The 26,788-nt window shown below is 35.7% G+C and overlaps 5 protein-coding genes and 1 pseudogene across 5 annotated transcripts; 3 read left to right on the forward strand and 3 right to left on the reverse strand.

Moving 5' to 3' along the window:
* Nucleotides 507-4,033, reverse strand: LOC104776001 (protein IQ-DOMAIN 31-like). The gene is made up of 8 exons (XM_010499987.2): nucleotides 3,739-4,033; nucleotides 3,536-3,573; nucleotides 2,983-3,093; nucleotides 2,438-2,725; nucleotides 2,144-2,350; nucleotides 1,967-2,050; nucleotides 841-1,873; nucleotides 507-743 (listed from the first exon to the last, which is right to left on the reverse strand). The coding sequence occupies exons 3-8, from the start codon at nucleotides 3,061-3,063 to the stop codon at nucleotides 709-711; spliced, it is 1,728 nt and encodes a 575-aa protein (XP_010498289.1). The 5' UTR covers nucleotides 3,064-3,093; nucleotides 3,536-3,573; nucleotides 3,739-4,033; the 3' UTR covers nucleotides 507-708.
* Nucleotides 4,498-6,312, reverse strand: LOC104776002. The gene is made up of 2 exons (XM_010499990.1): nucleotides 6,201-6,312; nucleotides 4,498-6,029 (listed from the first exon to the last, which is right to left on the reverse strand). Exon 2 carries the CDS (start codon nucleotides 5,988-5,990, stop codon nucleotides 4,734-4,736), a length of 1,257 nt encoding a protein of 418 aa, XP_010498292.1. The 5' UTR covers nucleotides 5,991-6,029; nucleotides 6,201-6,312; the 3' UTR covers nucleotides 4,498-4,733.
* Nucleotides 9,452-12,269, forward strand: LOC104776003 (probable WRKY transcription factor 61). Its single transcript, XM_010499991.1, has 4 exons — nucleotides 9,452-9,643; nucleotides 10,216-10,803; nucleotides 11,094-11,207; nucleotides 11,282-12,269. The coding sequence occupies exons 1-4, from the start codon at nucleotides 9,518-9,520 to the stop codon at nucleotides 12,080-12,082; spliced, it is 1,629 nt and encodes a 542-aa protein (XP_010498293.1). The 5' UTR covers nucleotides 9,452-9,517; the 3' UTR covers nucleotides 12,083-12,269.
* Nucleotides 17,004-20,868, forward strand: LOC104776004 (isochorismate synthase 2, chloroplastic-like). The gene is made up of 15 exons (XM_010499992.2): nucleotides 17,004-17,181; nucleotides 17,282-17,470; nucleotides 18,073-18,308; nucleotides 18,381-18,498; nucleotides 18,585-18,701; nucleotides 18,790-18,936; nucleotides 19,027-19,101; nucleotides 19,180-19,248; nucleotides 19,350-19,468; nucleotides 19,572-19,629; nucleotides 19,767-19,877; nucleotides 20,041-20,125; nucleotides 20,290-20,387; nucleotides 20,490-20,582; nucleotides 20,667-20,868. Exons 1-15 carry the CDS (start codon nucleotides 17,059-17,061, stop codon nucleotides 20,712-20,714), a joined length of 1,686 nt encoding a protein of 561 aa, XP_010498294.1. The 5' UTR covers nucleotides 17,004-17,058; the 3' UTR covers nucleotides 20,715-20,868.
* Nucleotides 21,627-23,948, forward strand: LOC104776006 (protein NRT1/ PTR FAMILY 2.9-like). Its single transcript, XM_010499993.2, has 4 exons — nucleotides 21,627-21,832; nucleotides 21,982-22,199; nucleotides 22,302-22,855; nucleotides 22,932-23,948. Exons 1-4 carry the CDS (start codon nucleotides 21,742-21,744, stop codon nucleotides 23,830-23,832), a joined length of 1,764 nt encoding a protein of 587 aa, XP_010498295.1. The 5' UTR covers nucleotides 21,627-21,741; the 3' UTR covers nucleotides 23,833-23,948.
* Nucleotides 23,893-26,330, reverse strand: LOC104776005 (annotated as a pseudogene).

Below are 26,788 nucleotides of genomic sequence, written 5' to 3' on the forward strand. Positions count from 1 at the left end.
CTAAATACAGCAACAAGTTAATAATAAGATGTAATTATGGTAAGATAAGCAAAACAAAGTCCATGAATTTATAGGGAGAAGAAGATTTGGCTTGACGAAAAATGCTATCAAAGAAGAAGCAAGAAGGCTTTCCTGTAAATGGAGAAAAAAGTGTTTATTCAGAAAGAATAAATTGAAAATGATGAAAACGAATAAAAAAAAATTGAAGGGGAAGCTGGTACGAAAGCTTGTAATTCCAAGCTCTTTTCTCCATGCAATAAAATTCAGTCTTGCTTTGCTTCTTTGAGCTCAATGTAATATCCCTTTATGCTTTTCTTTTTGTTTTTCCCTTTAATTACTTATCACTTCCCTCCCTAATCATTCATTCAAACTTAAAAGACGATTGCTTCGTTCAACTTGTTAAAGAGGCTTAACTTCATGTGTAAGTTTTTTTTCATAAAAATATTGAGGATCTCCATCACAACATATGACTCATGTGATATGAGTAACTTGATGATCATTATACATCCCAAAAAAATTTGAAGTTTTTTTATTTCAGATTTAAAGGTAATAGAAGTAAAATGTAGGATGACTAAAACGGAAAATGAAGATACCACCAAAAAAAAATCTATGATTTACATTCTCAACTCCATGACACGAACACAAAGACAAACACACTAACTAGAAACATTGTAATATAGAAACATCAAAGGCCTCAGCTTTTATTTTTTACCATCTCTTCCACTCTACCGGAGTTTTCTTCCCTGCAAAACCCAAAAACCAATCCAAGAAAAGTTTCTTCAGAGACTTTCAATAAGAGAAAAACATTGTGAGAAAGCTTGTTTCGCTTAGGACACTAACCGTTTCCTTCTCGGGACGTAAGAAGAGGTTTCTCAGTCTTATTCCCGGTTTTGCCACCTGAGTTTGAGACTCTTGTTTTAGGAGAATGAGAAGTGACTCTTGCACTATTACCTGAAGATGGTAAAGAGTAACGTCTACTGGCTTTCTCAGTAGTCCCTAGTTCCTTTGGTGAAGAAGAGCCTTGTAGCCTCAGCTTTGCTTTAGCAGATTTAGTCGCTTGCATATAGCTCGGTATTCCCGGGCTACTAGTCTGATTTGCATAACTACTCTCTTGACACTCGGCGGTTTGAGCAGCTGTAACCAGATGACCCTTTTTCCCGGATTTCTGATTCTCCTTCCGTGCTGAATTCTCCTTATAGTTTTGTTTGGGAGTTCTCTCTTCTTTCACATACTCCTTTTCCTCAGCCATCATTATATTTTCTTCGCTCTCTTCGATTTGGTTGACTAACGTGGAATCAAGTGATTCATTGGCTCTCAATGGTCCATGAGTTTGCATTAAATCCTCAGGTTGTTCCACCACTGTCTCAGACATTTCATCTTCTTTCTCTTTATCAAAGGCATTCACAAATTCTTCTTCTAAACCCGGATTTGGCTTTTCGACTGCAATCATTGGAACCGGTTGAGGTTGGATAGAGTTCTCAACTATGGGATTATGTACTTTCCTCAAGCCACGTTTCACTTTTTCTAGATCAACTTGAGGATTTTCCATGTCTGGTAGTGGCTCTACAGATTGACTTGCTGAAACTTTGCGGAAGCTGCGTTTGGGTTTTTCAAACTCAAGTGATGTCTGTGTCACTGAGGGGTTGTCGATAGGGACTTTGCGTACACTCTTCTTTGGTCTAGCAAACTCAGCCTCGACTACCTGAGACTGAGAGTTACTGCTCAACTTTTTTTGAGTTTTTCTGACTGAGGCTTTCTTTGGCTGAGGAACTGGTTTCCAGAAGCAAGAAGCTGACCAGTTCTCTAACCAGATTGAATTGGAAGAATCATTCTCAAGGGACAATGGCATCACGTTTGGCGATGAAGCTAGAAGCTGATAAGATAAAAAGACAGCAAAAATCATCTACCATGAAATCTTCTCATCTCCTAGTTTCAAAACATAGTAATAGCAGAAACAAGTATATACCTTCTGAGCAAAAGCATTTGCTGTTAGCTTCTTGATTCCCAGGTAAGCATGTGTATCAACACCTGAGTCCGTGAGTTTATTTTCCTGATAAGACAGAAAATTTTGTATGCAGGATTAGAGTTAAGAGCCATCAGCTAGAAAAACCAAAATCACAGAGACGCGCAAGATTAGCATTACTAATGGCTGATGATGCAACTGGCATTTCCTATGAACTTCAACTCCAATGTCGGAATGTCTGATCTCCCTTCCTCGAGCAAGTGCTTGCAATCTGACAATTCCCATAACACAGCACAGGGTCGAAACAGCTTGCCTCCTAACCATGTGACCACGGAAAACTGCTTGTAGCCTTATTATACCTTTTAAGATCCTGAAAGCACGTCGAGCCTTCACATAGAGAGCTTAGATCAGAATACAAAAATTGTGAAATCAAGAGCCATGTCTATATCTAGACCAGAAGCTTAAAAATATTACCAAGTAGCCTCTATATGCAGCCTGCATAGTAACTGCTGCAATCTCTTGTTGAATCTTCTCTGATTCGGATGGCGAATCATCAGTAACAAAAGCAGCATCTTGAGAATCTGTTGGTTGTACCTCAGGAACTTGTATCTCGTTGGCTGAAACATCTTCATGTTCTAGATTCTGTGTCTCTACCATACCACTGGTATAAACTACTGCATTTCCAATGGGTGGAAGATCCGAAACAACATCGGATTCTTCAACCTTTGAAATAACGACAACCTCTTTTCCATTCACAGTTCTCTGTTCATGTGATAACCATATAATTTTTGTAACAATTATAAACAGACAACAAAGAGAAAGGCAATCATAAAGTGACAACAGCAGACAGAACAGAATTAGCCGTGAACAATCCGGGAAAAAGACTACAATGCAGAAAGCTAAAAAACTAGTAAAAAGAGACATGTCATGTAAGTATGTAACTACTATCCAAATATGAAATCCAAATGTTTTATCATAAATGTTTTATCATACAACATTTGAAAAGAAAACAAGTTTACCTCTTTCTCTGTAATACCACTAGATTTAGATGGTTTCTTTCCAAGTAGCACACTTTTTAACCACCTTACAGGCTTTCCCATGATGTCTAGAACCAAAAAATTTCACAGCACCTGCATTTTTCGGAGAAATCACAAAACAATTTGCTTTAAGCAAAATAACAAAAGACTATATAATAACACAACACATTATTACCAAAATATTGCAATTTGCAAATCTTTCAGTAGATTTTGGTTATATCTAAGAGGCTCTTTGCAACAGGATTAATCATACTAAGTTCAATGGATCAGGCATTCATACTAAGTTCAATGGATCAGACTGTAGAGATCCAAATTAAAAAATCACTGTCGGCCACAAAACTAAGATAAATTAATACAATCATTCGTCCATGAGTACAGGAAAGACAAGTAATTTTTTATTATAATCAACAAGATAGTAAATCACAATCATTAACCAATGAAGATCAAACTAGAAAATGCAATGATTACCATAAAACAAAAAAATCTCCAAAACTCCAGAAATGAAAAATTACCGAAACCAGATCTGGAAACTCACCTTGCAAGTGAATGAACCTGATCTCAAATCCACACTACCTGATCTCAAAATAAACAGTAAGAAAAAAGAAAGTATTAATTTTTTTTAGGGATCCTCAAATCTCATTGTAGTCGAACTACTCCGTGAAATGTCGGACTCAAATTAGAGCACGTGGTTGGATCTCATGTCTGAATCCGACACAACTAAGAGGAAGACAACATTACCGTGACTGAATCTGTTGAAGGTACTGCTACTTCAAGTCTCAAGAGATGCTTTCCAATTGCAAATCTCTTTAGTCTAGAGCATTGGTTAAGAGCGCTCTTCGGTGGTGTGTTAGTTTCAGAGTGACCACGACGACAAAGAAATTTATTTTATTATTTTTTTTTTTTTGACAACAAATTTATTTTTATTTATAATTTAAAAAAACTGCAAAACGCATCTCCATATTTTAAATCTAACACCGTTCTTTTACAGCCGTTAGATCTTTACTTTTTGCATAAAACAAAACAAAAAACTCCATTTTTCTCAAACGCAGACCCAAAATACAAAAAAAAAAAAAAGAAGTAAAAATCAAAACTTTGTGGGAAAAAATTACCAGCAATTAAGTAAACAACACAAATGGGAAATGATGATTGACAGATAAGCAATTTAAGAAGGTGAGAAAGGGGTTGGGTAGTCCCCAGGTCAGCTGCGTGACTGTGAAGCATCTTCTTCGGATCATTTACGTTCTTACCCTTCTTCAACCTGCGCTAGAGTGAGAGGCGCCTTACCATACACTCATTAGCCGTTGGTTCATCATGCGGCAAGCTCTCGTGTGTGTGGAGGTTCGTAAAGCGAACGACTTTTATTATCCAGCTCTGTGAGACATTAACTTGTGCTCAGTTCCTGAACGTGGTCGAGACTGGATCACAAACAAATCCGCCACAAAATCAAAAGCCATAAATTGGGAGACTAATGGATTCACTTTTCAGCTCGGCAACCAGTGAAAGAAAGTTTTTTTTTTAACCCAGTGCTATAAGATTTGCAGCATACATCAGACTGGCAATGTTTATAAGTTGGTGACAAACTCTCAAAGAGAACGAACAAAATTATACTTTTAGTTAGAGGATGAACTGAAACTAGAAAATACAAAAAGGCAGTGGAGAACAATAAATAAGAAGAGTGAAAAAGGGTTGCATCAAACGCCATCTAAACTGAGCACTCCATGAACTGTGAAACTCTAGTTCCGAGCAGCTTCTTGTTTCAAACTTTCAACCACATTAGCCATAAAACAGCACACTTTTGATTCTGAAGCTAAACCATTTGCTACTCTTGCAATAGACTTTAGCTCTTCATGCAAATCCGAGTGTAGAACCAGAGTGGAGAAGTTCTCATCGATAATAAGCCCCAAACATTTGGTTATGTCTTCGAGTTCAGGAACCCAGTTGCATAGTTTCAAACCGAGCTTGGAGTCGGCTTTAGGGCATGGACCAGCTTGAGGGAACATCTCATACTTCTTCATCCATTTAGAGAGGTATCGAATAAAGCTCCTCATCTCATTGCCATTCAACTTACTGACTGCAGATGCAAACATGACTTCATCAACATTCCGAGAAGCTAACAAGTAATGCAGGCAAAGCTCAGAGGTTGAAAACCCGTCGTGAGCAACCATCAGCAAGATCGAAGCTTCTTCAGCAACTTTAGACTTCTTTGACAGCTCTGTGTTGCTCACCTTTTCAATCGCCAACATAGCCTCACTGTCCCATTCTTCTCTTACCTTATCCATGTTGCTAATTGCTTCCTTTGATGGGCATAAAAAATACTTCAAGATCGATAGAAGCTCAGTTGCCCCAAGATCTGAAGCTTGTTTGATCACAACACAAAGCAAATCTGACCTTTGCTTCTCAACAAGATTGCTAACTAAATAAGAGTATGAAGAATGATCAACCAAGGAGTTTGAAATCAAGATTTCCACTAGCTCCCACATCTCTAAACGAATACAATCTTTCAAAATTAAACCAGATACATCTCTACCCATCAGAAACCCATTCTTCTCCACCAGTTCCTGTATCTCAAGACCAGCTTGATCACCCAAGACTAACCCAGCTGCATTTGTACCCATCAAAAGCTCAGTAGTCTTTTTCAACTCCTTCAACTCATCAGGCTTAGCCTCTAAAATCCCAACTTTCTCACCAATATTCTCAAGAAACTGCTTCAACATTCTCACAAACTCATCTTTGACAAACCCATTCGTATCCTTAAGCTTCCTTTTCAGCTTAGACGAAAACTTCTTACCCAAATCAATGACTTCAACATCGCTTCCGGAGATTCCCCACCCGGATATTGGATTGATAAGGGTACCAGGATTAGGGTTTTCTAGCTTCGGTTTCAGATTTGCGAAGATACCATCGTGGCTAAGAGGGATTGGATAATCTGACTGCGACTCGACTCGGTCCTGTTTCGCTACGGTGTTGGAGATAGCTTCAAGCAACGTCATTGCGAACTCAACAAAAAGAATCAAACTTTATCTCAAAATCTGTAAGAATGAAGAGAACCCATTAACGCAAAACCATAAATCCATTCGTATATGACGCAACAAAGGCTCGAAAAGAGTAAACAAATCTAATAAAGCAAAATCAGCAGAGTTCTATGGAGATTACTCCTAAACAACAATCGTTTAAGCTGGCTAGAGCTATCAAAATTTTACCTTGAGGATGCAATTATAAGGATAAGTGTTCGCTCACTCGAATCGCCCACTCTCGTTCTGTGAGGTTGAAGAGGAGAGACAGGTGCAGAGGAAAAGCCCCAAAGAAGGCGATGGCAAATTAGGGTTTAGGGTTTCTGTAACTTTCTGCATTTTTATTTTATTCCAAATATACCCCTGTCTTCCCTTACTTATTACATTTAGCCCCGATGTCTTCGAAGTCGCCGAATTTTATGTTTTTTCCTAATTGTAGAAAATGCTAATGATAATTTTTAGAGGAACTTCAAAACGAAAACGAAATAGTTAAAAGTGTTAAAGACATGAATTAGCTTTCAAAAACTGGGTCAACAAGTTGACTAATTATTGTAAAATGTCAATGGTATATACATAACTCTACGCAACCAAGGAAAAGTCCTTAGATCGTGATCCATTTAAAAATATCTACTTATTATTATCAATCACATGTCCACGAAAATATTCCTCATGTTTATTTTTATTTTTTTCTTGCCAATAACATGTATCTTACTAAATTTAAATGTGAATGATGGTGCTATATATAACAATAACATAAATATCATACCATAAGCTATATAGACCGTAGTCGTATATGCGTTTAGAATCTCACATGCAAAAATGAAACATAAACTATATAAACACACAAAAAGAAATACAATACAAATTTTATGAACCTAATTATCAACTCAATGGTCAATTTGGTTTTTCAGTTGGAGCTTGGAAGTCATACAATTTATATATTTATATATAAATGCATTACAATAATACCTTGATTATATATATTATGTATAATGAATGTATAGTATAATACTATTGAGATGCCAAGCCTACCAAAACCAACCATTTGGCAAAATTTTAAGACTTCATTAAACAAAGAAACAAACGGCGTAATTTAAAACAAATCATGCAATTTGTAATTGATTAAACCTTCAGTTTGTTTGTAACAAAGTCATATGTGATTTAAAATTTGCAACATGATTATTTAGATATAACCAATTTTTTGGATCTAGATTTACAGTTTTATAAGTTTTTAACTTAAATTTTTATTAGTGGGAAGCAGTTCAAAACTTCCCTTGGATAAGGAGTTTTTAATCTTTTTAAAATAATCCTGAGGGTTAACATCGTTAGGAAAGAGAAGAGACACCATATCCCAAATCACCTACATCAAAAATAAAAAACTATTTACGCTGCAAATGGTTGCTTAAAATTGAAAGAGGTGAAAATTTTAAGTTGAATAAAATTGGACTGAATAATATTCAACTTATTCATCTCCAAAATAGTGGTTGAACAAGTTGAACATTTTTGCTGTAGGATTAGTTTATTTTTTCAACTTTTTAGGTTGAATGGATTGAATAAGTATTTCCAACTTCTTCGTCCTCTTCTATTCAAATGGTGAAATTTGGTTGAATAATTTTTTTCAACTCCTTCAACCTTTTCAATTGAGCAACCATTTGCACCCTTAGTTTGCGAATAAAAATAATGTTAATCTCGATTTAATTTAATAAGTTGAGATAATTACCATGACAGTAGTCTATGTGGCTTGAGATAAAAAGTAGGTCAGCGGAAGGATTTTTGTCCATAGCATATTGCATGATAGCCTTAGTTAGGGCAATGTCTTCTTTAAACGGACAAAACTTTGTTTGCATACCATAAACACTAGACACTTATTGAAACATAAAACCGCATTTGTACACGAGTGGCAAATTAAACACATCAACTCTAAGATGAAACTATATGTTTGAATCGTTTGTTTGTGTGCTTCCCAAAAAGATTATTAGGTTTATTAACTTACAAAATATTATATTAGATGCTATTTTGAATAATCGAACTATTTTAATCCTTTTAAATGACGAAGAAATCTATTTTGATATTATCTTATTTGTCGATAGTAAAAAATTGATAACTACTTTAATCCTTTTAAATGACGAAGAAATCTACTTTGATATCATCTTATTTGTTGATAGTAAAAATTCGATAACTATTAGATTTTTCAGATGACGAAGAAATCTTTGTTAAAATTTAATAACTATTCCCTCCGTTTTAAAATATAGGATGTTTTAAATAAAACACGCAGATTAAGAAGTCTTTACTTTTAACAAATTCAATCCATCAGAAACAATACTGCATAATATAAAATACTAAACTAATTTAAAAGTTGCATAAAAACTTGAAAACATCCTATATTATGAAATAAAAAACTTCTCTAAAACATCTTATATTTTGAAACGGAGGAAATATTAATTACAATGCTTAGAAACCTTTCGATCGTCTTTATTACATTTTTGGGTTCATCCTCTTTCTTATTAACCACAATCTTTTTTTATATATATAAAGGGTTTCTTATGCCACACTTTGTCCTGCTTGACATTTTGTCTTGTCGCTTACCACCGCAGAAGTCTTATAGATAGTAAGATAGGTTAGCGATTAAATAAAAGAAAAGATAGAGATGAACTTGTAACGATGTGATCAAGAAATTTCAACGTTGTTCTTTAGCATCAACGTTGGCCGGTGGGTCCACGATTTCGGCTCCAAACCTTAACTGTGTTTGCTGTTAAGACATTGCTGTTTACAAATATAAAGAGTTGAAGTTGAATATTTCTCGTCCAATTAGTCGACACTGTCGATCCACGAACAACATTATTCTTTATTTTACCTAATTAATCGGATGCAGAACTTTTTTTCGTTTTTTTTATGTGCGTGTGTTGCTATTTGTTAAAAAGAAAACTAACTAATATATTATTATATTCGGAATCATATTTAGTCATACGTATTCTTATTACTTTAACTTATTTGTTTGTTCAATTGGATTGGCTGTTGACCTTTCAAGATTTCAGAGTTGCGTGCTTGTTTTTCCGTGGTTTGAAACATTTGCTGCAAACAAATGTGTAAATAGAATATATATAGGGTTAGAATAATTGTAATATAGTCTAGTCCATATTTTGTATTTTACCTTTTTTAGTCTCCAAACTCTTTAAACTGTAGTTTGATTTAAAGTTTGGAATTTTAATTTTCCGCTAAATAAAAATAGGAGACTATGCTCAGTCTGAATTTTAGATTATCATATATACACTATATGTTTATCATATTATATAACGCTATATGTTTATCATAAAAAATTTGGTAATTATTTTAGCAATCATGTTCTCTGAACAACATATAAATAAAGGAGACTTGCATGTTTTTGTGATATATTTAATGGGCATAGTCAAAGGATATATACATATAGTTTGCATATATAGAAATCAACTGTTCCAGAGAAAAAAAAAAGACATAAGAGCTTATAAAAAATATATCAAAGCAGAATAATGGAGAAGAAAGATTTCTTGAAGAGTACTGGTCATGGAGGAGAAGAGAACCAGGAGGTGATGAGAAAGCTTGATTCGTCTCACGATGATTCTCATGAAGAGCACGAGCAAATTATAAGATCCAAGGTATAGTTTCCTGTTTGTATTTTTAAATAATTAGACGTCATTTATACATATGCATCAATCAATCCTTGGAATCATATACATGCATATATATTCCATAATTTTCTCACGTTCTTGGTTAATCATTTGACCAAGAACATCTAGATCTTCGAATCAGCGTATATTAATTTGAATTCTAAGATTGGACTACGCTAGATCTTCAAATCTATTGTTAGATCCGTTCTGCTATTTTTTATGAAAAGCATTACTTGTTGAACCTGATGCAGAGATGCATCTTAATTTTTTTTTTATATAGTTGACGTGAGAGTTGCATACAGTTTTCCAAATTAATTAGATCATGTTTATTTCCTTAATATATATGTATCATATAAATTATATACCAGAGAATAATTTGCTTATCCATATCAATTATCAACAACACAATAATTATGAAAAAGAAAGAAAAGCCATGATAAGGTTTTAAGGCATACATACCATATTAATGAGAGACTTAGCCAATCAACATAATGTTTATATATGTTACAAATTTTGAGTAATCATGCACATATTATAAACGTATGATATGATGAGATCAGTTGGACTCAACTAAAGTCGAAATGGAGGAGGCTAAAGAGGAAAATCGAAGGCTAAAGTCATCATTGAGTAAAATCAAGAAAGATTTTGACATCCTTCAAACACAATACAACCAATTAATGATGCAACATGAAGAACCAAAAAAGTTCTCATCAAAAGGGCATCCTCAAGACAAAGACAGAGACAAAGAAAAAGTTAACGAGCGCGAAGAACTTGTCTCGTTGAGCCTAGGTAGACGGTCAAAGTCACCGGTTCCAAGTGGTTCAAGGATGAATAAAGAAGAAAACAGTAAAAAAATTGTGGAGGTGGGTGATGAAGAAAAACTTGATGATTATGAAAAGGGTAGTGATCATGGGTTGAGTGTGGCATTTGAATACAAGGATTTGAGTAACCCTAATGCGAAGTTTCAGACTGATCATAATAAAGAAAAGATATCGCTGGAGACTGGTGACACTAATAAGAGTACATCAGAGAATAATTTTGGGTTTAAGAATGATGAAGATGATCATGACGATCAAGAAGAGCTTTTGCCTCAAAACCTTGTTAAGAAAACTAGGGTTTCTGTGAGATCAAGATGTGAGACACCAACGGTTAGTACATTTTCTACACATCTTTAAACGAGTATATATCATAATGTTAGTAATCATATCTAGTTGAATATATATTAAACTATCATCTGTACTTTAAAGCTTATAATTACTTCTTTACTTCTTTTCTTTTTAAGTTTACATTTTAAATTCGTAGCTTGTTTTGATTAGAGAGTAAATATTTTTTTCAATAATTTATTTTTTCACTTCTATTTACTATATGATGAAACAGTTTTCACAACAAATCAAACGTTTATATTTTTATTTTCTTGAGTTGGTGCTTATATATGCAGATGAATGATGGATGTCAATGGAGGAAATATGGTCAGAAAATAGCAAAAGGAAATCCATGTCCTCGAGCTTACTATCGGTGTACCATTGCAGCTTCTTGTCCCGTAAGAAAACAGGTAACTTAATAATCCCAATTAATTATGCAGAGAATACATATATATTAGCACAAGAATCTTTATCCTTTATATAGGTGCAAAGATGTTCAGAAGATATGTCTATCCTTATCTCAACATACGAAGGAACACATAACCACCCACTTCCCATGTCAGCAACCGCAATGGCCTCTGCCACTTCAGCCGCCGCCTCCATGCTGCTCTCGGGTGCCTCCTCCTCCTCCTCCTCTGTCGCTGCAGCTGATCTTCATGGCCTTAACTTCTCTCTCTCCGGCAATATCACTCCAAAATCTAAATCACCTTTCCTCCAAACCTCTTCTTCTTCCCCTTCCTCTTCAGGCCATCCCACCATCACTCTTGACCTCACATCCTCATCCTCATCACAGCAACCGTTCATATCCATGCTCAATCGATTCAATTCTCCTACTGGCAATGTCTCGAGATCGAATAGTTATCCTTCAACCAATCTTAACTTCTCAAACAACACCAATACATTGCAGAATTGGAGTGCTGGTGGTGGTATTCACAGTAGTCAATACCGTGCACCTTACGGCAACATTAGCACCCATCAGCAATTACCTTACCAAAGCATCATTCAAACCCGAACCGCCGGGTCATCTTTTGATCCATTTGGAAGGTCATCCTCATCGTCATCTTCATCTTCATCTCATCCTACACAAACCAATCATGATCACATAGGAATCAAGAACATTATGACTCATCAAGTGTCATCTTTACCAGCAGAAACAATAAAGGCGATCACGACAGATCCAAGTTTTCAGTCGGCTTTAGCAACTGCTCTATCGTCCATCATAGGCGGCGGTGACTTAAAGATTGATCATAAAGTGACTAGAAACGATGCCGAGAAGAGCCCTTAAAGGAAGCGCTATGTATTTCCTAGTACCTTGATACATGGGTTACGTTTAGTCTTTTACTAGTATCCTAGTTTATCAATATTTTGGTTATTTAAACATTTGTATAAGTTGTCGTTGGAGTTTTATGTAACTAATCTGTACATATGAAACTTTAGAACGAATAAATACAACTTGGAAAACCTTTAGAGAATGAAGGTGGAAGCATCTGTATAGCTCATGAGTCTCGAAATTAATTGAGATTCGAGCTCAAAAATATGAAAAGCAAAAGTGGATTCCAAAATTAAGGCTTCAAATTCTTTTGAAATTGAACACGCTATCGTGTTCTTATGTGCTATAAGCTTGGTCATCAGTTTATGGATTTTTGTATAACCTATTGTATTCTATCGTTTATATAGATAGTTAACAGTTTCGCATGGATCAATTTTCACATTCTTTTGATACCTATTTCTTGCCATGCTACGTACATGCCTGGTCCATAAAGGGCTGTTAATGGGCCGAATCGGCCGAAGCCGTTATGTCATCATCGACGTTTTGCTGACCGCCTTCAGTTAGCTAGTTGTTCGCATTTAAATTTTCAGATTGGGTCTTCACGCTTCGGGTGATTGATGATATGTACCCGAGAGTGAAGAACCGAACTTGTTCAGTTGTTCTATCCTTCAAAAAAATTGATGTTTTGAGATATTTTTTTGTCCCATAAATATTGATGTTTTGTAAACTTCAAGACGTAATCATTGAAAATATTTAAAAATTTAAATTGTTATTGGTTTAAAATTAAAAAATATCTTTTTAGTCAAAAAAAAAAAATATTTAAACTCAGTAATCATTGTTTTCTTAAAATGTATAAAAACTTCTAAACATCTCTTTATGTCACAGAGTATGTATATAATAATAAATATCACTTATATGTTTTAACTTTTAAGTTATTATTATTAGTCTTGGGCGTTCGGATATTCGGTTCGGTTCCAGATATATCCATTCGGTTCCGGATATTTCGGATATAGGATTTTAGGATCCATTCGGTTAATTTCCTATTTCGGTTCGGGTTCGGTTTGGTTTCGGTTATTTTTAGTTTGGTTCCGGATATCCACAATAATATAAATTTTTAAAAAATTGTTAGATATGAATAAAAATGTGATAAAATTTTGACAATATTAAAAATGTTTTAATATTTTGGTCTAAATTTATATGATATCGGTTGAGTTCCAGGCCAGTTTTTTTAGTTTAAACGTTATCCCCTTATTAACCCAAAAGGCATCTACTAATTAAAATGTCTTTGTGGTGTAGTGGTTGCATGCACTCGTCTAAGGCGAGAGATTGAGAGTTTAGCTGTTCGACGACAGTAGCAATTTTAATATGATTTTGGTTTGATTCTGGTATATTTGGGTAATCGAATTGATATCGGTTAGGAACCGATACCCATGGATGTCTGAAATACTATCCATTCGATTATGGTCTTATAATCGAATCCGAACCGAAACCAAAATTTCGATTCGGTTTCGGTTCAGTTAATTCAGTTCAGTTAATCTGCCCAGGCCTAATTATTATGAACTGGCTTTTGCCTACCAAAAAAAATGAACTGGCTTTTCAAACAAAAAGCATAAAATCATAATCAGAGTGGTCCATCCGGCTCCATTTTTTTTTTTTTTTGTTTGTAACTTGTAACTTCGACGGGAAAGATTAGATACGGGCCGGGGGCAAAAGAGTGGTCCATGCAAAAGTATACTGGAACATAATTTGTTAGTTTGTGAGTGGAGGATAGAAGAGTTTAAAATATTGACTGGAACGCTATTTGTTTACTAGTGATATCTTCTTCTTTTTTTCTTTTTCTTTTTTTGTTTGTGGCAAACTTGATATCTTCTATATAGCTAATGCAACATAAATCCATACATTTCTAAGAGAGTGTGGACCTTTTGATTTGGTCACCAAAAAGAGAAAGAAATGAGAAACGATTGTATATTTTTTTCCAGAAATTACATGTTTTATGTAAATTATCTGAATTTTCTGACAATAGTACAATACTCCAAATTGAAGAAAACAATAAAGAATAGACCCCAATCTAACGAATTCACACCTGAAATTAGGTAAAGTATTATTATCTCTAATTATGTACGTTCATTCGTTTGGGTTTATAACTCTCACCGTATCATTATTATTAGTATTCATCTTCTTACATTAAAGTTATGTAAACTAAATTATTTTTAATAAGCTTTGGAATATAATTTAGACTAACACAAAAAACATTTCCTCAGATTACAAAATGATACTAGAACATTTTGTGAAACAAGATACACAATTATTTAAAAGCCTTTTCAAAAAAACTAAAAGGTTGATTTAAAAAAAAAACATTATGTTGTTAAATTATAAATTTATATTTGTTCTAGATTTACATATAAACAAATATGTTCTTTATAATTAACGTGGCTATCTTCGAGGATGAACATGCATTTGGTAAAATCAAGTCCCAAGACTTGTATCATGATTTCTCTATAATACCACTACTTTGGGTGGAAAAAATAGCAGAAAATAAAAAAGGTTTGTCAATACTAGATTACTACAAAATATAAGTATGGATCTGATACCACAAAGTTAGAATTTTAATTTTAGTGTTCTATTATTCTTCTGAACCCACCAGTAAAGAAGAATTATTATTTGTTTTTGTTATCAAAGACAACAAATAGTAAAAAAGAATTTTTTTCTCTATTTTACTAAAATAGATTCCTCAACCACACACAACAAAAACGAACCTTGAGTTTTCTTTTTTAAAAACTTAACGTCAATGATTGCTTGGTTGTAAAATCATCGAACGTACGTAACATGGGCCTACTACCCATTATATATACCAATAACTCGATATACTCGTGTTTTGGTGTTAGTTGGTACTTGGTACAATATTCTAACATAATCTACTCGTATTATGAAGTTGATAAATGGTATTTATTTCATATGTTGCGGAAACAATCATATACTCCTAATAACAAAATTAGTAAACTAAACCAAAGTTCTAAATGATTTTTTTTTTTAAAGATTACAAGTCTGCAAACGTAGCAGCGTGTAGTCTCTATAATCTATATGAAATGAAACATCTCTATCATTATTATTAATTATTTAAAGAGGGTTCTCTCTAGACATCGTTGATAAAACATTGTTGACAAAAAAAGTAAGAAAACAATATATTTGTCTGTTTAGGATATCGTTTTCACTGTGATAGTAACGTAAGTATGTAATTAAATAACGTCCAAATTAAACATGCTTACAACTAATGAGGTATGAGGATAACCAAATTAATTAAAAATGTAGCTAGGTTTAAAGAAGAGCTCATACTAGGTTTCATAAAACTAAATTAATTAGATGCGTATGTTAGAGATGTGTATGTAATATTGAAGATATATGGTCATATATGATATGAAAACAATGTTTAAATGTTAGGGTTTGAATGGATGATTTCTAGACTAATTCTTCTCACTCTATCTAGCAGTGAGAAGTTTCCCACCTAAGCTATTTCCATATTTTATGTTTTTCTAAAATATGCATGACATTTTATGTCATGGCTGTACGAAATCTTTATATAAATATATATTAATTATTAAAAAAGTTTCCCACCAAAGAAATTTTTTTTTGCCCCACCCAATTTTTTCTCTGTCTTTCCCTTTTCTCATTCTACCATTCAGATCCGTTATTCTTCTACTATGATTATATGCCAACTGTGAACTGCCAAGTCTATATGAAGTGGTGCGTTGTCTAATACTCTAATGGCGCAACTTTATAGGGGGCAAAAATGTCCTCTGAAAATTTAGTATAATCAGTACAACAAATTTGCCTTTTTTATATAAAAAACACTCTAACAAAAATACTGAAGCTTTAAGGTGACTGAACTATTCAAAATATATCGAGGTAATCAAAACACATATATAAATAGGGATATAAATATCTATTTTTTTGTTTTGTAACGTCTGCTTTCCATTAAAATTAACCCGATGGTTGATGATTACCTAGTAAAGCATCAAAATGATAAAAGGAGGAACATAGTAATGAATAATTCTCTCTTTTTGTTTTCTGGATAGAACTATCTACTAGTATTTGGTAAAGAAAATTCACACAAGTTACTTACCTATATTTAATTAAAATAAACGAGCAATATATCGTCATTGTAATTTTTCTAGAAAATTAATACAGAAAAATGCAATTTTGTACTTGCCTTCATGATCTGTTTAGATATGATCGCTTTTTGAAGGTTTTTAGCTAGACGTAATGGGACGCATCAGTCGTCGTCGTCGCATCTGGGAGTGTGTTTGAGTCTTTATGATCTCTTATGAGTACTCTTTACTTGCCGGGTTATGATGTCCTTGGTTCTCGAGAGATTGGCTCTCATCATGATAGGAGAAGGTAGTTGTTATTACGGGTTGGTCGTGGGCAGCCGTGATAAATCACATGCGCAAGTGTTTCAAAAGAAGTTTCTCTGTTATCTTGGTGCTACCACTTTTAAGGTTTTGCCTAGTTATTTCTGCTTGTAGTCTAAGGAGTCGACCTTTTTCGATTTGGTTTCGATATTCTCTGTTTGTATTTCTAGTTCAGTTTATGTTGTTTTCCTTTCATAGGGCTTAGTTTCCGGGGAATATTCCTTTCCTCCGACATCGACTCTGGAGATTTTTAGTTATCCGCCGACTTTAGTTTCCCTCCTTTGAGCGTATGTTATCCTACTATAGTTCCAAAACAAGCTTTAATAATAAAATTCAAGATGACAAAAAAAAAATGTAACCATCCAAACACTGAATGATCCTAAGAAATTCAAACAAAATTTAATATTAGTGGCCCCATTTCACCATTACAACTTTCTTTCTTTTCTTACGACAGGATCACATCTCTATAAATATTCAGCCAAAGATACCAAACAAACGTCAAGTCTCACATACTTTAAAAAAAAAAAAAAAACAAAACAAAAAGAAAAAATATATAGTACCAACGTCGCTTTAATCTGTTTGATGGCGTCGATTCAATTTGCATCTCATTTTCTGGGCACAAACCCTAAAAAGTACAATCCTAGTCCAATCCTCCAAAGCTACTCTCTAACCTCATCCACCAAATTATCATCCTCTCATCGCCAGGTTTGTTTTTTCTTTTAGTTTTTACAACTACCAGTACCAGCCACTCTTAACTTTTTCTTTGTCTTATTACGCGATAATAATAACCCACTTTGCGAAGCAGAGGTTCTTACTCTGTTCACTCACTATGAACGGATGCGAGGCTGACCATAAAGTGCCACTCGGCACGGTAGAAACAAGAACTCTCCTGATGGTTCCGTCTCCTGCAGCCGCGAGGGGGAGGCTGATAAAAGCCGTCTCTGACCTCAAATCTCAACCGCCGTCGTTCTCCTCCGGCATTGTCCGGTTTCAGGTACGTCATAATTTCTTGATTTTATATTTGTGCCGATCAGAAAAATTCACAAACAAAGAGCTTAAGCTACGTGGAGCTCTTACATTGGTTTGTGTGATTTTGTTTCATTCTCTTGTTTGTCGGTTGCATAATCATTGATTAATAATCTTTTTTTTGGTTTTCATCGACTAATATACCTTTTTTTTGATATATTATTATTAGATTTATTAAAAATCAGTACCTATGATACGGAAAGGAGTCAGGCTTTATTTATTTGCATCATCGGCTCTTACATATGTTTTTTTTTTCTAGGCAAATAAATTATTGTTAAATTTAGAAAAATACCAAACAAAATACAGTAAATTTGTTATCAATAATATTATAATATTCATGGATTTACCTGTTCATAAAAATCATTTTGGTAAATACTTATTATTTCATCATGTAAGAAAGTAATATTTTAATTTTGTTATTAATAAATTTCACAATTTTTATTTATTTCAGGGGTTTATCTAGAACTAGAATGATATTTGACTTTTTAAGATAAAGAAAAAATTGACTCTCTCCCGCGCAATAAAAAAGCCCTATTTTTGTTTTTATAGACCTTAATCTTGTGAATGAAGGTACCAATTGAGGAGCAAATCGGAGCAATCGATTGGCTTCATGCGCAGAACGAGGCTCTTCCTCGCAGTTTCTTTTCCCGCCGTAGCGACACTGGCCGTCCTGATCTTCTTCAAGACTTCTCCAGTGACAATGGATCATCTGATTGGAACCCGGTTAGTGTTGCTGGAATCGGGTCTGCCGTATTTTTCCGCGATCTTGATCCATTTTCTCATGATGACTGGAGATCGATCCGAAGGTACCAACACCGAGAATTCTTGATCTTGATCCCAAGTTTGATTCTTTCTGCTGATTTCCCCTGTTTTTGAAGGTTTTTGTCTTCGAAGTCTCCTCTGATTCGTGCGTATGGAGGTCTTCGATTTGATCCCAACGGAAAGATTGCTGTGGAATGGGAACACTTTGGCTCGTTTTACTTTACAGTGCCTCAGGTACTATATAGTTTGATTCCTTATAAGAGAAGTTTTGTAACCATGGACTAATAATTGACTTTGTTTGGTTGATGATATACACATAGGTCGAGTTTGATGAGTTTGGGGGAAGCTCAATGCTGGCTGCAACTGTTGCTTGGGACAATGAGCTCTCGTGTACGCTTGAAAATGCTATTGAAGCACTTCAAAAAACTATGCTTCAGGTTCACTATTGCTGAAATCTGCTCTGTACTTATTAACTACTTGATATAATCAGCTAAATGTTTTTTTTATTATATTTGGTGTTATCAGGTTTCTTCTGTTATAATGAGATTACGGCGAGAATCTCTAGGAGTATCTGTTGTTAGCAAGAACCATGTTCCAAGTGAAGGAGCCTACGACCCTGCTGTTAGTAATGCTTTGGAGATTATAAAGGATAAAAATTCACCACTAAGCAAGGTACTCTAGGAACCATATCGTCCTTTCTTTTCTAGACATTTTAGGGGTTTCATTGAGCATTTGAGCTGATGTTATTGGTCCGGCGTTCAGGTTGTGCTTGCACGTAGCAGCAGAGTCATTACGGATACCGACATTGATCCTATCGCTTGGTTAGCACGGTTGCAGGTGTCTTTTCTTCCTCGCACATTCTTAGTTATTGAAATTTGAAGTGCTAAAATCTCAGTCTAATTGTTGATATGATAGTGTGAAGGACAAGACGCGTACCAATTCTGTCTCCAACCACCAGGTGCGCCAGCATTCATAGGGAACACGGTAGGTTAATTATTCTACTTTGCTACCATTATGATAATGTTGGTGAGAAAGATGTGAAAATCAAGTGTTGGTTGGTTCTGACATACATATGAATGGAACAGCCTGAGAGACTCTTCCATAGAAAACATCTAGGTGTCTGCAGCGAGGCTTTGGCTGCCACCAGGCCTAGAGGCGATTCAATGGTTCGTGAAATGGAGATTGAGCGCGACTTACTAACCAGGTCACTTTTTGAAGAAAAAAAATTGCTTTGCACACTTACTGCAAGATGCATGTTTAGAAACTTGCATGTAAGTGAATTTATATTATTTCAAATACTTTTGCAGTGCAAAAGACGATCTTGAGTTTTCTATTGTGCGAGAAAATATAAGAGAAAAGCTAAAAGTAAGTTCAATCTTATTAGCTTAGTCTTTAGTTGTAATTGTTTGTTTCATGTAACAATTAGCTTGCTTTGGCATATTCTTAGTGTCTATGATCTACAGAATGCTAAAATATAATCTTCTCTTAATTATATTTTGCAGACCATATGTGACAGAGTAGTTGTTGAACCTCAGAAATCTGTGAGAAAACTTGCAAGAGTACAGCATCTATATTCTCAACTGGCAGGAGAACTAAGAAAAGAAGATGATGAGGTTTGATGACAGTTTTACGTTGATTTAACATCTTATGATCATCTAAATCACTTGACTTGTTCTGAGAATATATGTTATATTCTCTTATAGTTATCTTGATATTGAGTGAAGAAAGCTACAGTTTGTTTTGTCTTACCTCAAAATATTTTTTGTCTATATTCAGTTTGGCATCTTGGCTGCTTTGCATCCGACGCCAGCTGTTTGCGGATGTCCAGTAGAGGAAGCAAGGCTTTTGATTGAACAAATTGGTATACTATGCTTTGATTCTTCTGCCTTTTCAATTTCTTAACTCTAAAGTCTTACCGGAAAAAGGATTGTCTGCTGAAGAAGCCATCTCCTAATAAGTGCTTCTATTTGATTTGATACTGAGGTTTCAGATTTGATACATATTATTCTTTTCTTTGTTTTCTAGAGTCATTTGATAGAGGAATGTATGCTGGACCTATTGGGTTCTTTGGTGGTGGAGAGAGTGAATTTGCTGTAGGCATAAGATCTGCTTTAGTCGAAAAGGCGAGTTTTTTTTACTTATAACATTCTTTTTTCCAGTGTAGCAAACTGGTCATTTACTGTTTAAGTCATTGCACCTATATGATCTTTTTTGTGTGTTCCCAGGGTCTTGGAGCATTGATCTATGCTGGAACAGGCATAGTTTCAGGAAGCAATCCATCCTCGGAGTGGAACGAGCTTGAGCTTAAGATCTCTCAGGTGAAAAAGTTTTGTTGTTATAACACACCCGATGCTAATTTTTCCATATCTTTATGAAATCAGATTCTTATGTGTTTCTTGCAGTTCACCAAGTCACTTGAACATGAGCCAGCTTTGCATCCAATCAACTAGAGGAAAGGGAAGTTGAGATTTTTTAGTAAAGTATATCTCTAATTAAATTTGCTTTTGTGTATGGTGTGTATGTATGTTGTAAATAGAAGTAACACTAATGGTGCTGTATTAATTAAAATCTTCTTTCAGCTAAGAAGCAAACTTACGTACGTTATGATCCAAAGCTGACGTATATTTTCACCTTGGCACCTTGTTAGAATTATTATAATGACAAAAAGATAACAATTAAAGCTCCAAAAACTAATCTTTGTTATTCAGCAACGAACGAACGTTATAAAATTAGTTACCGGTAGTGCTAATTAATAAGTTTTCAGAAAAAAGTTATTTAATTTTGGGCTAATTCGATCAAAAAGGAATTTGATTCTTATGGCTTTATCAACTAAGAAAAGGTATAATTTTTTGTGGTTCCCGTGATAATCAAAACTGTAATCCGGAAAGGCATTTTTCCCCACTTTTTCCTATACGAGAAGGTTATTTTGCAAGTTGTTCTATTGACATGTGAAGCTTTTTGTAACTTTGTTTTCTATTTACAGACGAGTTACCGAGTACGACCCATGACACTATAAGATCAGAACAACTTTTAAAATTTTTGCTCAGTTAATAAACTAATAACTTAGTACGTGTACGTTGATGACAAAAAAAAAACCGAACAAAAATAAGTTCGTTTCTTTATAGTTCATATCGTTTTATGAAAAGATAAAAGGATATATTCGTTTTGAGAATGTTACATAACTCATTACTCACTGCAACAGATAATTAATCAGCTATCCGAACTCATATGTAGTGCGTTTGTTGTCATTGTTGACAAATCAAAATAGAAGGAACACAAATTTACTCGAGTCCTTATTTCGATAAAGTCGAGTCTTTTTTGTCAAGTAATATTATTCTAACCGAACACTTGTGTTTTGGTATAATGTCCAATTAACTTTTTTGTCCTCACCAGTAATGGAATCCTTCTCATTGCCAACTAAATATATACACACATTCACACATACTTAGAGCACATTACACACATTTAGTGTGAGCAATGGAGGTTGAGAAGACAGATAAGAACATTACAGAAGGTGATGAGTCTAAGATCATCTACAGAGGGTGGAAAGTCATGCCTTTCATCATTGGTATTATTGATTAATCCATATTATTACCTACATTTTTATATACTTAAAATTTGAAACTTGTAACGAACAAGAAAGTGATGGAAGAAATAGAGGAGATCATAAACAGAGTAGCTTAATGCTCTGTTCTGTTTCTTGATTTTTTTTTTAAGGAAATGAGACATTTGAGAAGTTGGGGATAGTCGGGAGTTCATCGAATTTGGTTGTATACTTAACGACGGTTTTTAACATGAAGAGCATCACGGCGGCGAAGGTCGTCAACATCTATGGCGGCACAAGCAACTTCGGCACCATCATCGCCGCCTTTATCTGTGACTCCTACTTGGGCCGCTACAAAACCCTATCTGTTGCCATGATCGCTTGCTTCCTCGTAACACCAAGACCAATTCATCAAAGTTCTCAGTTTAAATGTTCACTGACCTTGCTGTTTGTGTCTGAAAAGTAAGGATCTTTTGTTTTGTTTGATTTAAAGGGTTCGGTGGCGATGGATCTAACGGCTGTGATCCATCAGCTGCATCCAGCTAAATGCGCTAAGGAAATAGGAAGCGGGTGCAATGGGCCATCCATGGGACAAATCATGTTTCTCGCAGGAGCAATGGTTTTGCTGGTGATCGGAGCCGGTGGAATTAGGCCGTGCAATCTCCCGTTTGGAGCTGATCAGTTCGATCCGAAGACAAAAGAAGGGAAACAAGGGATTGATAGTTTCTTCAATTGGTATTTCTTCACCTTCACGTTTGCTCAAATGTTGTCGTTAACGCTCATCGTCTATGTTCAGTCAAATATGAGCTGGAGCATTGGTTTAGCCATCCCAGCTATTCTAATGTTACTTGGTTGCATCATATTCTTCGCCGGTTCTAAGCTCTATGTCAAGGTTAAACCTAGTGGCAGTCCCATTCACAACATAACGCGTGTCATTGTTGTTGCGGTCAAGAAGAGGAGTTTAAACACCGTTGAGACTAACGACCTTTATAACTACATCGCAAAGGATTCTAAGAACTCGAAACTGAGCCATTCAGAGCAGTTCAGGTACTAATTCCTCCCCTTTTCTCTTAGTTCTTTGTAGAACAAATTAGAAACATTTTAGGGTTTTCTTAATTTGCAGGTTTCTTGACAAATCGGCAATCCAAACGCAAGACGACAAGCTAAACAAAGATGGGTCGCCAGCCAATCCATGGAAACTATGCAGTATGCAGCAAGTGGAGGAGGTGAAATATGTGATCCGGGTGCTTCCGGTTTGGCTCTCGGCCGCCTTATTTTACCTAGCTTACATTCAACAAACAACCTACACAGTCTTTCAGTCTCTTCAATCCGATAGACGCCTCCGTTCAGGAAGTTTTCAGATCCCAGGAGCGACTTATACCGTCTTCTTAATGCTTGGAATGACAAAATTCATACCGATCTATGACCGTGTCCTTGTACCTTTCCTTAGAAGGTATACAGGCAGAGACGGTGGTATCACACAACTGCAGAGAGTTGGAGCGGGAATATTTATATGCATCACAAGTATGATGGTGTCTGCAACTGTAGAACAATACAGAAGAAAGGTAGCTCTCACAAGGCCGACACTAGGGTTTGCCCCGAGAAAAGGCGCAATCTCTTCCATGTCTGGTATGTGGCTGATCCCTCAGCTAGTGCTAATGGGTATTGGGGACGCACTTGCTGGAGTTGGACAAATGGAGTTCTACTACAAACAGTTTCCGGAGAACATGAGAAGTTTCGCTGGTTCTCTGTATTATTGTGGAATTGGACTGGCGAGTTACCTCAGCACCTTTTTGTTATCAGCGGTGCATGATACCACAGAAGGGTTTTCGAGAGGAAGTTGGCTTCCGGAAGATCTGAACAAAGGGAGATTAGAGTACTTTTACTACTTGGTTGCTGGTATCATGACTCTAAACTTTGCCTATTTCTTGTTAGTCTCACATTGGTACCGTTACAAAGATGTTGTGACCAAGGACAAGGACATGGACAAGTCTTCTGATGAGTTCGATAAGGTTTTAGTGTAATAAAGATTTTTACTTTTGACTCTTTGGTTTAGGGCTTTGAGTTGGCTTTGAGACAATAGATACACAACCTTTGAATAAGAACATTACATACAAATACAACCCAAAATGTTTATATATGTGAAGGACCATAGCTTTTGTAAAATCCCCATCCATCGAAGAACAAGCCCGGAAAATTCCCACTTCACAAAAGGGAAAAAAACGGAGTATTGCTCTGTTTTTGGTGATAACGAATAAGATCAAACAGGAACAGTTTGTCCAGTGAGAGCGTCATGAAGGTGTAATGACCCATCTTTCATCAAGTTAAGGCTTAAGCTTTTGAACCTCTCTCTTGAATATTGCCTCGACGCCTTTCTCCAATCAGTTCCAGCTTTCATCATCACCACAAACTCATCATAGTTTATACGCCCGTCCTGTAAAACAAAAGACACCAACAGTCCAACTCAGACACAGAGTGATTTAATCTGTTCACTTCACAATCTAAACTGTTAGGCCTTAAGTAGGATTTGTTCAGAGATTTCAACGAACCTTGTCAGTGTCAACTTCACGCATGATGTCGTTTAGGACACTGATGTCTGGTTCACCTAACTCGTCAGCTAAAGCTTCCCGTAGCTCATCAAGTTCAATGTATGTACTTCCATCTTTGTCAAAGAACATAAAAGCTAGTTTGAAAAGTTCATCATTTTCTATCTTCTGCAAGTGAATTATCACAGCTACAAACTCTCCATAATCCAGAACCCCATTCCCATCAACATCCGCCTGCGTCAAAGCCATACAGATTTCAGCAATGTTTGTTTATCAGAGAAGATCACTGAATTGGTATTTTATCAGAGAAGGATAATGCTTAAAAATAAATTACCACTTCCATCAACATTTTGATCTCTGGTTCACCAAGTTGTGAACCGACCTTCTGAAGTCCAGCTTTGAGTTCCTCGTAAGTTATTTTACCATCCTTATCATCATCCATTAGTGAGAACATGTTCTTAATCACTTCAACCTCTTGAATAGACATGTGCTCCGCGATCACCTGGAAGCATCAAAAGAGACGACAAAGATCAAAACCAAAATATAGACTCGAGCAATAAACTGTCTACAAATTTCAGCAGGAAAGTAAAAAGAAAAAAACTTACACGAAGTACTTTCTTTTTGAATCTATTCATCATAGAGAACTGCTTTAACCTCGATCTAACTATATCCCCTAATGGAACATTGGGAGCTTTCTTTGCATTCTGTATCCAAGGGTGAGCTGAAAGATGAGAGAAAAAAAAAAAAGAAGAAGAAGCAAAAATCGTTAGTAAGGATGTTGAAGAATTAAGATAACAAACCTAAAAACACAGTGACACAAAACGCAGGAGCTTTACCTAACACTTGCTGAGCAGTTAACCGTCTAGTCGGGTCAGGATCCAACATCTGCCTCACAAGGCTTTTAGCGCTCTCTGATATCTGAGGCCAAGGGTCTCTCTTAAAGTCAAGAACTCCCCGCAAGATGGCAAGAGCAACACCTTGTTCAGTCTCTGTCAACAGAAACCACAATCCCACCACTTTAGTTAACCACGATATAGGTGACAAAATTACACAGCTGCTAGAAGAAATAAAAGAAGAAGCTAACCAGCCCAAAAAGGAGAAACACCACAGAGCAAGATGTAGATGATAACTCCTGCACTCCAAACATCAACCCCAGGTCCATAATCTCTCTTCAACACTTCTGGAGCCATATAATATGGACTTCCTACAATCTCTGTAAACTTATCTCCTGCAATAAAGCAACGGAGGATGAAACAGGATATTCTAAAATTAGAATTCTCCACTGAGTATAAATACATATCAACGAAACCATAAAAAAATTGGATCTTTACCAGGTTTGAAAAACACAGACAAGCCAAATCAATGGCCTTTAGTGGAGAATTCTCCTTCTTGTTAGCAAACAAGAAATTCTCAGGCTTCAAATCTCGATGCATAACTCCATTAGAGTGACACATCATCACAACCTCAGCGATCGTTCTGGCCACAGCAGCAGCAGCACGCTCCGTGTAATGACCTCTAGCAACGATCCTATCAAAAAGCTCACCTCCTTCACAAAGCTCCATAACCAGATGCACGTTCTCGCTATCCTCATAACTCGCCTTAAGCTTCACCACGTTCGGGTGCTCAGGCAAAGTAGACATAATCGCAACCTCGCGACGAACGTCTTCGATATCAACGGCAGTTCGGAGCTTCCGCTTCGAAATAGATTTGCAAGCTAAAGCTTCGTGGGTCTCACGATCAGTACAGAGGTAAGTGATTCCGAATTCGCCGCGACCCAGTTCTCGACCTAAGATGTATTTGTCGGTGATCTGGTGGCTCATAGGGGTTACGTCTTTGAGAACACGTATTGGAGAAGGGGATCTGACGAAATCTCCGGCGAATGGGTTTAATTTCCGATCTCGGTTGGGTTTTTTTGGTTTCGGAGACGGTTTTGATTCATTTGAGTCAGGCCTTACACAGGCGTTACAGTTACCCATGGCTGAGTTAAAAGAGACTCAGCAACCTGGGGGGGGGGAGAAAGAGGGCTAAGGAGGAAGAAGAAGAAGCTAGATAGATAGAAGAGGGAAAAAGCTTATCTCTTTGGGTTAGTATCGACGCCGGAGGAGTTATTTTCCGGCGAATTGGATGAGTTAATGTAGGGGGAAAGGAGAGAAAACGCGGGTTCAGGTGAAGAAAAGTCGGACCTTTCGAAATTTCGGGTTTTGGTTTGTTTCAATTAAATAAACAAATCAAAAAAATGGTATCTTTGATTTTCTGTATAGTAGAGAGTATTATACTAGTATAATGCATTTTTATATTAATTAGCGTATAACTTGAGGGATTTATTCATTATTCTAACCATTTCACACCATCTTCTTATAAACATTTTTTTATTTATATTTCTTCTAGATGGCGATCATTTTGAGGAGGGTTGAACTCATTGGATATTTATTTT

This window comes from Camelina sativa, chromosome 3 (assembly GCF_000633955.1).
Source record: "Camelina sativa cultivar DH55 chromosome 3, Cs, whole genome shotgun sequence".
In the NCBI taxonomy this organism is placed as follows: domain Eukaryota; kingdom Viridiplantae; phylum Streptophyta; class Magnoliopsida; order Brassicales; family Brassicaceae; genus Camelina; species Camelina sativa.